This window comes from Echinops telfairi, unplaced genomic scaffold (genome assembly GCF_000313985.2).
Source record: "Echinops telfairi isolate 266 unplaced genomic scaffold, ASM31398v2 ScPeMD7_2;HRSCAF=8, whole genome shotgun sequence".
Taxonomy (NCBI): domain Eukaryota; kingdom Metazoa; phylum Chordata; class Mammalia; order Afrosoricida; family Tenrecidae; genus Echinops; species Echinops telfairi.
In genome coordinates, this window is record NW_022103898.1 from 60,096,703 (window position 1) to 60,110,181 (window position 13,479).

Consider the following 13,479-nt stretch of genomic DNA (forward strand, 5'->3'; position numbering starts at 1 on the left):
GGCATCTTGCTAGTCCCATGGAAATGAGCAAACTACAAAGTAAGAAGACTACAAGGGATCGAGAAGGAGTAAGACAGGGCTAGGGAAACTCCTACATCACCTTGGGTAATGAAAATAATTTTTCTCAACCCATAAAATAAGGGCTTGCTTTTGCATGTATTTTAAAGATTTGGTTTTGACAGAAAATGAACTTGATTTCTTCATGCCATCTAGCTTTCCAATTACCCTGCCCACATCTGTCAGATGTTTGTATTGTTCAATTATAAAGCCGTATCCAGGCTGGATTGTGAGAATGCTGTTTGCAGGCACCATACCACAGGTGCCCTTGGGTGGAACATCAGGCTCACTGCGATCTCCTCAAAGAAGGAAATGTACTTCCAGCTGCTGCACCAGACCGATTGTTCTTGGGGAGAGGAAGAAATCACAGCAAGTGAGCCTTTTCTGGCCTCTCTGAACTATAACATCGGGCAGAAGTAAGACAACTGATTCACTTACATTTACACAGCCTGTCCCTGCAGAAATGACCAGAGTGGACAATGAACACAACTAATTAGTTGGCCTGAAGGTGCAGTTCTTGTTGGTGTTTTTGATTTGCTCTCAGGGTCAGCACCACAAGGGTTCACCAATAATGCCGTGCTCTTTACTTTCACGTCTGCTTAGGCAGTGGTAATCTGAGTCACAAGGAGGGGGAAATTGCATTAGCTTTCCACTCTGGCTCTTTGTCCTTAAGATCTGGCCAGGGAAAGGGGGACACAGGATGCTGCTTTGTCAAAAGAAGCTTTAAGTATTTGTGAAAGACAAAAGATGCTATTGGATGACTGTTTCTCTAGCCAAGTGAGTACCATCCTGGGTACCAGTTATTCCAGCTTCTGCTAATCTTTGTAATTTATTGAATTACAACTATTTTAATCACACCTATCATGATCCAGTGAGAGATTTACTCTGCAGATCCCCAGTATTGCAACAGCCTCCTAACAGGTTTCACAACTTCTGTTCTTGTCCCCACCACATCCTCCAAAAGCCCTACAATCGAGTCCACACAGCATTCAGAATGAGCCCTTAAAAATGTAAATCAGCTCTAGTGACTGCCTTGCTTACCGCCCTTCCGTGGCCTCCTACTCCATTAGAACGCAACGGAGCCCTGTCTGGCCCGGCCTTACTTGCTCCTTGCTGCCCATGCTGCCTTTGTCTCCTCCAGCCCACTGCCAATCTAGCACTTCCTCGAACGTATCCGCCTCCATTATGCCTTTGGTCTTATTGTTCCCTCTGCCAGGAGCCCTCTTTCCAGAGGCTTCTTTATGCCAGGCTTCTTCACATCCCGTGGCTCTGGGTCAAAAAAAGCTTTCTCTCTCCCCCTCCCCTGCTCTCTGTTCTACTCTCTACTACTCCTGCTGCGCTTTCACCACAGCCCCTTGATGGCCCTATTTTATATACACCGTGCCCCATAAATCATTCACACAAACATACAGCCTCGTTGCTGCTGCTGTTCTTAGGGGTGTAGAGCAGGTTCCCACTCACAGTGACTCTGTATCAACAGAACAAAATATGTCCCAGTCCTGCAGCCTCCTCACCATCCATCTGCTCGGTGACCCCATTGTTGCAACCACTCTTTCCATCTAACCTGTGGGAGGGTTTCCTCGTTTTCACTGCCCCTCGACTTTACCATTAACACTTCACCAAGCATGATGTCTTCTTCCCGGCACTTCTAAGGAACATTCTAGATATGCTTCTTCCAGGACAGATTTGTTTGTTCTTTTGGCAGTCCATGGTACTTTCAAGATTCTTTGCCAGCACCGTAATTCAAATGTACTGATTCTTCTTCGGTCCTTCATATTCAATGTCCAACTTTCACAGGCACATGGGGTAAGGGAAAACACCATGGCTTGTCTCAGGTGCAACTTAGTCCTCAAAGTAACATCCTTGCTTTTCAATGCTCTAAAGAGATCCCGTGCAGCAGATTTACCCAATGCAGTGGGTCATTGGATCCCTTAACTGCTGCTTCCTGAGCATTGATTGTGGATCCAACCAAATCCTTGACAACGTCAATCTTTTCCCCATTTATCCTGATATTATTTATTGATCCAGTTGGGAAGATTTTTTTTCCTTTATATTGAATTGTAATCTATACTGATGGCTGGAATCCTTAGCAGTTCACCAGTGGGTGGCTGGTTTGCAAAATGCCTATAACACGTCTCATTTGCATACAAGACAGTTTTTTCCTCAGAGAATTGGCCACAGCTTCAGATGATCTGCTGTTTCTTCTCACTGAAATATAAACCCAAGCGGGCAGAAGCCTCCTGGGTTGTATTCACTACCACCACCTCAGCATCTGATACATTCTAAGAATGTTCTAAGTGACCTAATGTTTTGAGATGCCCTAATTCACATGTGAGGCCTCCTCCTGGCACGTGGTTAAAAGACAGATGGCTAACCTCAAGGCCGGTGGTGGTCTGAGTCCTGAAGAAGAACTGGTCATCTACTCCCATGAAAAGTATCAAAACTAAAAGCCAGCTCCATTATGAAGGCGAAGCCCAGAAACCCCTCTGAGACTGGTACTCACTCAGAGGCGGTCACTCTGGGTCAAAACCCCAGTCTGCAATCCCCAACCGAGACAAACCACAACCAGTCCCATCGTCATGCATCATCAGTTCCAGTTTATTTTGAACACACATACATTTCATATTGAAGAAGTGGCACGCCACTATTAATACCGCGGTCACTTTACAATTTGCCTAAGAGTCATTTCCACCAAATAAGAGAATGGCTATGGGAACAGAAGGAGGACAGAGAAGAGGAAAAAGCAGACAGACACACTGGAACTCTGGGCTGCTGTCTTTTTCATTAGAAGTAAGATAAGGTTCATGAGCGTAAGCATCCGTGCTCGATTCTTCAGAAGTTGAAAATTAGATCAAATGAATTGGAGGACAACTACAGCTCGTGTTAATGTTTTCCTTCTCGAAGAGAGAAAATGAGATGATGTGAGCCATGACTCCATTTGAAAATGAAACTTTGTATCTCTATTTGCTGCCTCGTAAAAGCAGACTGTTTTTCATTTTAGACTTTTCATGTTGGTAAATGTTGCAATACTTTACATTCATTAGGCTCAGGCCCATTTACTATATGCAAGCAAAGCAAGCACAGATGTAATATCCCCATAAAGCATTATTTCTAAATTACACAGTAAATAAATGAAACTAAGCCAGAAGCCCAAATATCACAACCCTACCCCCAATGCAAAAACAAACAAGCCACCTTAGACCAAAGTTCCTCTTCTGTAAAAGGTGTCACTTAGGAACCATTGGTTCTTCCCTTATGATCTCAATAAACTATTCACCTAAGAATACACTGGGTGCCTGACCCTAATTCAAGGCAGGCAAAAGGACTTCAAGAAGAAAACTGGACTAATCGGTTCCTGGCTGTCTTTTGCAAAGCGTGATGAGAAAAAAGCAAAAAACAAAACAAAACTGGTCTTGCGTTGGAAGTTGGTGTTGATTTCTGACCAGCTGATTACAGCAAAGCCAAAATAAAGTACAGGTTCACAGTGTGATGACAGTCTTTAACGTTATAATTGCCCTTGGATCTATTTAATTTAGCTATAAGTCATGAAGCATAATTGAGACAAATGGTTATGTGAGCAGGTATCAGATATGACAAGAAGTTGGCGGTGATTATTTTGTGGCTCAATTTCCAGTCAGGAACTTTTTCTGCCAACACCTTTCCTATGATGGCTATTAAATTTTATAGGATTTTTCCCCATCATTAGTTGTAATGGCATTTGCATGTTAAATGCTCACAACAAATGAAAACCATGATTCCATTGTTTCACACAGTGAAAACCATGGTTACTGCTATTTCGAATGGAGAACAAATCTAAAAAGATTCAAGTAATTCTTCCTCCTTGTATGATACCTATATAAGCTCTGTGGGGAAGCCTATTTACTTTGAAACTCCTCTATTTTTGAAACAGGGTAGGTTTTGCACATGTCAGAGAACTGTCCTTTCTATGATAAGTCAATAATCTTAAAACAGCTCAACTGTCCTTTTTGTTGAGGGAATTGGTTTGCAATGAACTATAATGCTTTCTTAAGTTTAGTGAAGCACCTATCATTGGAGCCTGCAGGTAAAAGCACACATAAAAACCAAATCCACTGCCATTGAGTCAAATGCTGACTCATATCAAGCCCCGGTGGATTTCAAAGCCTATAACTGTTTATAGGAGCAGGACCTCAGTCTGTCCCCCAGGGAGCTGCTGGTGGTTTCGAACTGCTGGCCATTCTGACCACAGCCCAATGCATCACCACTATACCACCAGGGCCCCTAATAGGTAAAAACAAGTAACTATGTATTTTGGTTGTTTGTGTTTGATTAAAAGAAATAACAGAATTCTGGAAGACAAACATAAAGAGTTTCCTAGCCAATTTTCAACTCTGAGAAAATTAGCCAATGAATCCTAGAACTGTTTGGGTTTTGTTTGATTAGTTATCCAGGGTCCTCTAAATCTAGTAAAACAAGATTCAAAAAACGATGCATTGCTGGATTTATAAAAGTATGGAAACTATAGCTCCTTCAACCTGCTCCTTCAAGATCCTTCTAGCGTGGTGCCGCTGTGGTCAGCACTCCCTCATCATCAATCACCTTTCAAAGCCTATTCCCATATTCTAGAAGAATGCTTACGCTGCATGACTCTCATATTCGCCAAATCCCTTCTCAAAAACTCACATTGTTCTGAGCTGCCTTCAGAAATGAAATCTCCTATTAAGAAAGTCAACCAAATTCTGAATCTTCATCTTAATTTGATGTATATTGTCACTCTTTCCCACGTGCTTCTTGAAAGCATTTAGATGAGAAATATCTGAGTTCACATTGGGCACCATACAAATGTGTGAATTAGTTTCAAATTATATGTAATTTCCTATTTTTTTTTAAAAATTGAGCATTGTTGTCTTATCTAGTGCCGCTATAAAAAAAATTTCTTCTAGTGGCTAGTTTTAACAAACAAATTTACCTCGTTAAAATTTAGTAGGCTAGAAGTCTGAATTCAGGGTGCTGGCCCTAAGGAAGGCTCTGTGTGTGTGTGTGTGTGTGTGTGTGTGTGTGTGTGTGTGTGTGTCCTCGTCTCTCTGACTTTATGCTTCTGGAGGATCTTCATGTGGCTGAGCATGTGGCTAACCCCATAGCTGCTTTCTCATTTGCTTATTGAATATCAGAAAAAGGACAGACTTGAAAAATAACCCTACAGTAAGCCTGCCTCTTTAAAATAAAAAGGACACACACAATCCAAATGGGATGATAACACCTGTTTGGGGGGACACAACTCAATCCATAAAATTATTCAAGCAAATAACTCAGAATAGTTAACTTGAAAATTATATCCTGAGTGTTTTGTCTCAATTTTTCATTCCTCCTTTCTTCCCCACCCAGTATTCTATACTGCTAAAGAAAGGTAAGAGAGCCTGTGGTTTTGTTAGGTGAAGGAATCAGAGATCATCAAATCCATGTGTTCATCCAATAGCTTTTTATTTGCTTACTTACTCAACTAATTACACTTAGGGCAAGGCCCATCAAGCACTCATGGTTTATCACAGCATTTCCCTCAAGCTTTAGGGAAACTTTGGAAACATGGATAATCGCTCATTGATCCAGACTGGTTTGGGATTGAGAAAGTCCACCTCTAAAAATATTGAGAACTCTTGATCACAAACCGAGCCCAATTAGTAATAAGCATTAGTTTTTTTGTTTGTTTGGTTTTTGCCCTAAGGGAAAGCTGGGATATTTTATTTTTGATTGTTTAAATTGTAGAGGTTTTTGCATTCACAGTGGTTCTTCATGTAAAACAAATATGTAGAAATAAGCTAAATAGTTTGTTAAGATACAGAGTTTGTTTTTTAGTCAATATACATTTTTATATCTTTAAAGCTATGTACACCGATCATTACAAAGACATTTCAGTTAGAGGCTACATGTTAATAGCAAAAGCATTTGGTTAGTCATTCATGGTTATTAGATTTCACATTTTGTCTTTTCTTTTTTTTTTAAATCATTTTATTAGGGGCTCCTACAACTCTTATCACAACCCATACACATAAGCATTACTTTTGATAGATATTAGTTTCCCTTCTCTGGCTACACAAACACATGCATACCCTAAACAGAATTCCTCGGGGTTCCAAAAGCAGGCTGCAGTGGACTGTAAGTCTTAGTGCACAACCAACTGTGAGGACTGGGTAAGTCACTTAGGCTCTCAAAAACTCAATTTCCAGAATTTTAAAATCAAATATAATATTTATAGCTTTATGATTCTATTGTCCTCTGGCCAAAGAGATGGGTCAAACACCTGAGCATGATAATTAAATTTACTCAAGCATAACATTCATGGTCCCAAGATTTCTTCTCTACCACTGAATATATCTGGGAGTTGTAGGCTGGCACACGTTGTTACCATGCTCGCTGCTAACCAAAAGAGATTGGAGACTACTCAGAGATGCATAGGAGGAGATGTCAGGGGATCATCCGAAACATCAGCCGTTGAAAATTCTACAGAACGCAGGTTCTACTCAGACAGGCATGAAATTTTCATGAGTCAGAAGTGACTTTACAACAATTGATTTGTTTAGTATTTCTAATATCCTTTCTGAAAGTATTACCTTCCAACCTACTTTGGGAAGCATGCCACAATTCAGTTTCTACACAGTCAATGCAACCTATACTCAATCTGAAAGAGTAATCTAAACTCTGCTGTGTTGCCTCAACTATTTTAAAAAATAAAATACTGGACTTCTGTTATTGTGATGAGTATTTTCATACAATTCTGGGTTTGTCTCAAGCAATGCTACAAAAAACACTGATACTATTGAAAACAGAAACAGCCTCCCTGCTATTTTCACTTTATCTAATGAACACAGAAGAATGGCTTCAGTTCAAGGAGAAAAAAGGACATAAGCTATAATCATAAGAGGGCTATTTGTTATAAACTTTAAATAGATGCAGTCGCATAAGGACACTAACCAGGAATGTCAAGTATATTTAAGACATTTAAACATATTACAATATTTCATACAAGTGATTATCTGTCATTGGGTTCCTGTTGGTGATTCACACAGAACACAGTGAGTTACAGGTAAGTAGAGCCACATAGGATTGCATGCTTTTTAGGATAGCCATGTTACAGAAAGTCATGGGTGTTATATGACCTTGACTGAATTGCTACTCAACCCCCAACAGACCCTGCTGGCAACAACCCTGGCCCCGCACTTTAAATCCCCAGATACTGGTTCATTTTGGCTAAGGCGTCACACACGGTGTCCAAATCGCTGCGAAGGTCCTGCACCACACTTTGAATACTCCTGGTGTCTTTCAGGATTTCAATGCTTTGTGTGTAGGGGTTGAAGTATACGGAGAAGGGACGGGTAATGGACTTGGCAAAGTCCCTGCAGAATAAACAGAAAGAGAAGAAGAATTTGCCATCAGCCCCTGTTGATAGGAGAGATAGATAGGAAAGAAGGAGTAGGCCAGAAGGGAGAAAAAAAAAAAAAAAGATTTTTCTCTAGATGGAAGGACATTCAAGTTTACCTCATCTTTTCCTTGGCTTCTTCAAAACTTTCTGAAACAAAGTAGGCTTCCTGGAAGGTGGTGATAAGGCATTCCTGTAAGCAGGTAATCTTTGGGTCAAAGGATTTCACGCACGCCTTGTCAGAAAGTGCATGCTGCAAAACATACCACAAAGCCTGTCAAACCCCATGATGAGACTTCCAAGGGGCCACGACATCAGTAGCCCAGGATTCCGGCAGAACTGCTCAGCTGCTAGTGCACCCTGAAATAAGCTTTCCCATGTGCAAGGTAAATTGGGTGATTTTTGTTTATTTGTTTGTTTATTTAATCTAATAAGTGTTGAGGGAAAAACAACTCTGCTTTGGTATTATTTTATTTATTATCAGACAAATTCATGTTGAAGGACAGTTCTGAGCTATACCCCCAGCAAAATGGAATTTTAAATCTCCACTATAAATAGAGCCAGGGAGAGCATAAATATGCTCATAAGTTTATGGCTATAAGCAATGTACTGAAATTGCACTTAAATGGCAGAAGTAATAATTACCTATGTAGAGAGGTAATTGGGGCTCTGACTGAACTATTTGTGGAGTCATTGCAAGACATTTTGAGGCCAAGTACTATGTACCAACAGAGTCTTGTGTAGGTTTGTATGTTTGAGGACACTTGCAAGCATTCATTTACCTTCCACCAAGCTGAGCTGAGCAACACATAGCAGATAAATATTCCCAGGCTGTCGGGGGTGAGGTGTGGGGGTGAAGCTAATCATTATAGCTATGCAGAAAGTAGAGATTAGGAAAATGGGAGCACTGATGTAATTACTCTTTGAACCATTATTAGCTCTGTTTTGCTCACTATACGGCTGGCACTAAGAATAGCCAAGAACAAGATATAGCTGTATTCTCCAGATAAATTCAGTGATGTTCAAAGTTTGGGGCCTATAACGGGAGTTTGGGGGAAGGGGAATATAGAAGGGTGGGGGGAATAAGAAGGAGATGATGTCAAGAGAAGTATGCTTTGGAAAATGTATATGATTATGGAAGAAATTGCACAATTAGGTTTGACATGATTGAATTATGGAAGATATGACATATGTATTGGCTTCCAAGTTACAACTAATTTTCTTAAAAAAGGCATAGATCCAGGTATGGGTTTTGGTTTGCTCTAGATCCTAGCTCCAACTTAAGAATAATTAGTTCTTACATTTTGGCCCTGCTACATACTCACCTTCATGAAATGACCGCTGAAGATAAGGGTGCTACAGCAAAATGTGGTGAAGAAACCAGATGATGCCCGGCTATCAATCAAAATAGTGTCTGGGGTCTTAAAGGCTTGTATTCACACAAGCAGCCATCTAAGTGAGGAGTCACCTAAGTCCATGTGGAAGAAGCACACCAGCTTGCGTGATCCAAAGATGACAATTATAAATCTCAAATACGGTGAGGAGAAGAGCATCAGAACTAAAATTATGAACACCCAATTTGTGGAGGGCTATGGGGGTGGTGAGAGCCCAAAACCCATCTGCAGAGCCTCTGGTGAGCCTGAGCCACGGGCAGACCTGCTCTAGCCGCAGGCTGGAGTCTTGATCAGCCCTGCTATAGGCAGAGGCCACTGTCATCTGGATGAAGCTGATCAAACCACACTTGGCCAGCTGACGACCCTACAGATGGGACCTGACTCTGTTCTGGGTGCAAGTGTCTCTTCGTGGTTCCATGACAGACATTTCTTCCCCGGCTTTTTTATTATTGTTGGGGGGCTTTTCCTTCTTACGCATTATTGGTATTTTTGTCTGTATACTATTAGGTTTCTACCCTTACCACCTTAGAGGGATTTCATTTTCTTTTGGGTCTCCCAGATGTGAGGCACAGGAGAAGTGGATGCATGATGACAATAACTGATACAATGATGATATGGGGATATGGGGAATGCAAGACAGTGGGGGATGAGTGGAGACAGGGAGGGAATAGGGATTTCAGGAGTAAGGAGTAGGGAATGTACTAAAATTGATGTGGGGATATTGTACAATTCTCTGTTATGATTAAATGATTGAACTATTCAATTACATGATTTGTAAATTACATACTTGTGAATAAAACTGCTGGGGGGGGGGAAGTTTGGGACCATCTCTTGGTGTGTGTCACTGGCCTGTTTGTTGGCCTTAGATTGACAGTTCCTACATTTAATATGCATTAAGAATTATTGTGGACCTTATGAAAAATGCAGATACCCAAAGCCAAGCAATTTTATTTAGTAGGTCTGTGTAGACTTACAGATTTAATCTTTAAAGCAGCGTTTCTCAACCTGTGGGTCGCAACCCCTTTGGGGGCCGAACGACCCTTTCACAGGGGTCACCTACAACCATCGGAAAACTGAAATTTCCAATGGTCTCAGGAACTGAAACACTGCTCCTCTATCCATCTCCAGGCGGGTCCTCCCACATGCAGCTATGCCCACATACAAGTACCCGGCGTGAAGACTGTTACCCATGCTACACCATGCTTCAAGACAAAATTTCATTTATTTGTCATGAGAAATAAATATTTCACAATATATAATTACATATACATCCTGCATGGTCTACCTAGATAAGATAGGCGGGATAAACAATCTGGAGGAGAAAACAACAGGACCGATGGTTCTGGGGAACATGGGAGGGGTGAGGCAGGAGAAAGGAACTGGGTGTTAACAACCCCAGGGACAAGGGAACAACAAGTGCTCTAAAATCAATAGCAAGGAGGGTGTAGGGGCCTGGTGGGACATGATCAAGGGTAATGTAACCGAGAGGAATTACTGAAAACCAGTGAAGGCTGAACATGATAGTGGGACAAGAGGAAAGTAAAAGGAAATAGAGGAAAGAACTAGGAAGCAAAGGGCATTTATAGAGGTCTAAATACAGGCATGTACATATGTAAATATATTTATAGATGACAATGGGGAAATACATCTTTGTGCATATATTTATAGGTTTAGTATTAGGTAGCAGATGAACATTGGGCCTCTACTCAAGTACTCCCTCAACACAAGAATACTTTATTCTATTAAACTGTCATTCCATGATTCTCACCTTTCCGACATGATTGCTGAAGACAAAGCGGGTGCATAAGCAAATGTGGTGAAGAAAGCTGATGGTGTCCAGATAGCAAAAGATATAGCATCTGGGGTCTTAAAGGCTTGAAGGTAAACAAGCGGCCATCTAGCTGAGAAGCAACAAATCCCACATGAAAGAAGCACACCAGCCTGTGTGATCACAAGGTGCCCAAAGGATCAGGTCTCAGGCATCATCAGAACAAAAAATCAAATCGTTGTGAATGAGGGGGAGTGTGGAGTGGAGACCCAAAGCCCATCTGTAGGCAACTGGACATCCCTTTACAGAAGGGTCCCGGGGAGGAGATGAGCTAGTCAGGGTGCAATATAGCACCAATGACACATACAACTTTCTTCTAGTTCTTTAGTAATTTCTCCCCACACCCCCACTATCATGATCCCAATTCTACCTTACAAATTCAGCGAGACCAGAGGATATACACTGGTACAGATCAGAGCTGGAAACACAGGGAATCCAGGACAGGTAAAAACCCTCAGGACCAATAATGAGAGTAGAGATACCAGGAGGCGAAGGGGAAGGCGGGGGAGAAAAGGGAAACTGATCACAATGATCTACATATAACCCCTCTCTGGGGGATGGACAACAGAGAAGTGGGTGAAAGGAGACATCGGACAGTGTAAGACATGGAATAATAATGATAATGTACAAATTATCAAGGCTTTGTGAGGGAGGACGGGAGAGAGTGTGGGGGAAGGAGGGGGAAAATGAGGTGCTAATACCAAGGGCTCAAGTAGAAAAAAAATGTTTTGAAAATGATGATTGCAGCAAATGTACAAATGTGCTTGACACAATGGATGTATATCCATATACTGTGTATGTTCGTGGATATCCATGGATTATGATAATAATTATATGAGCCCCCCTATCAAATGATATATATATATAAAAGAAAATACATCCTGCATATCAGACATTTACCTTACGATTCATAAGCATAACAAAATTACAGTTATGAAGTAGCAACGAAAATAATTTTATGGTTGGGGGTCACCACAGCATGAGGAACTGTATCAAAGGGTCGAGGCATGAGGAAGGCTGAGAACCACTGCTTTAAAGGCACTTAAGGTGACAATGATAAAAATGGTTGTGGGTTACATTTTGAGAAATACTTCCCTAGATACTACGCTTTCCTTAATTTAGTGGTAAATTAATCGGTAAAGAGAAGCAGAGAAAAAGAAGACAAGGGTAACTGGATCTGCTGTGAATAAGCATTAGAAAACTTGGACTCCAGCTACCTACGAGGGTAACAAGGAAGTTAACATTACACAAAGAAATGGGGTGTTGTCCTTGGTTACTGTGGAAACCTCTAAAACCTTCAAGGACTGAACAGTCTTTGATGAAGACTCCAAACCTCATCTAAGTGTTTATGAGTCCTGTTGGGTTAGGGGTGAACTATGGCAGAAAGACTCACCATATGATATCAACCAAACTCAGGGGAAGAGAGCTGGAGTTTTATTTTATTTAAAATGAAGTCCTAATAAAGGCTCTGGATATAGAAGTTCATGGGCTCCTGGTTAGCGAAGGGCATGGATGCACATGGGAAGGGGCTATATTCCTTTTCCGTGTTTGAAGGCTCCTGTCTTATACACCACTTTGCATCCCTTCCTTTGTACTGCGGTATGATTGTGATCATAGCACTTCCGTTGAGTGGTTCTACTGAACTACCAATCACAAGGGGATTGTAAGAGTCAGCAGAACAGAAGTGAGGTTCATCTGGGGACCCCTGGTGTACTGAGGAAATAAGTGAAATCCCAAAATGTGTATCCAGGAAGTGAGAAGTGTGGGGGATCTTGAGAACCCCTGAGGTTAGGGTGGTATCCTGAAGAGGTTGTGGGGCCTGGGGGAATCCAGTTGTAGCTAGCAGGCCAGAAGTGAGTGTGCTGTGGGGAGGGACTCCCAATCTGGCCTCTAGCATCTGAGAATTTGGGAAGAATTGACAGTCTGTGGGACTCTGCCCTTTAACTGTGAGACTGATTCTATTCCAGGGCTAGATTCAGAGGAAGAAGTGTTGCATGTGCCGCTGATGTCCGAACACAAGTCAAACCAAGGCAAAAAATCCCAGATTAGATAAACCTATAGAGACAACAACTGGGTCAATAGATTCCAATAAAAATTTTGGAGCTAACAACAACCAGTTCAAGGAAGAATAAATATCCTAGGGTTGATTGTGGTAGTGGTTGTACAAGTCTTATGGATGTGATTGAACTCTTGAAAGGCATGATAAGTGAACTGTAGGTTGATGAAACTGAAAAAGGATGACAGCCTTCGGTGTGGATTACCACTCAATGAAGAGAAACCAAAAATCCTTAGAGCTGAACCAATAGGTAACATCATGATAAATGGAGGAAAGATCAAAGGTGTCAAGTCTTTCATCTTGCTTGGATCCACAGTCGACGCTCATGGAAGGAGCAGGGTCAAAGGATGAGGAAGTCTCCAGCCCCAGACTGCTTTAAAGTGCTGAACAGCAAGACTATTCCTCTGAGGACTAAGGCGCACCTGACCCAAGCCACGGTGTTTGCGATGGCCGCCTATGCCTGTGACAGTTGGACACTGAACAAGGAAGACAAAAGGATAATCAGTGCATTTGAACCATGATGTTGCCAAAGAATACTAAAAGGATCGTGCACTTTTGAAAGAACAAATAAGTCGGTCTTGGAAGACGCACCACCAGAACGCTCCTTAGACGCGAGAATGAGAAGACTTCATCTCACATTCTCTGGACATGTTCTCAGGGGAGACCAGTCCCAGGAGAAGGGCAGCATGCTTGGTAAAGTGGAGGCTCAGAGAAAAAGAGGAAAGGAATGAACTGACATGGCGGCTTTGAC

At 41.7% G+C, this 13,479-nt stretch overlaps 1 protein-coding gene across 2 annotated transcripts in view; it reads right to left on the reverse strand.

The window, feature by feature from the left end:
- Positions 1–5,939: 5,939 nt before the first annotated feature.
- The window catches only part of TPH2 (tryptophan hydroxylase 2), a 143,202-nt gene continuing 135,662 nt past the window's right edge, over positions 5,940–13,479 (reverse strand). For both annotated transcript variants that reach the window (XM_004700445.2, XM_004700444.2), the window contains exons 10-11: positions 7,570–7,703; positions 5,940–7,427 (exon numbers count right to left, since the gene is read on the reverse strand). In XM_004700445.2, coding sequence (XP_004700502.1) covers positions 7,253–7,427; positions 7,570–7,703 — 309 coding nt within the window. In that variant the 3' untranslated portion in view covers positions 5,940–7,252. The remainder of the gene's footprint in view (positions 7,428–7,569; positions 7,704–13,479) is intronic.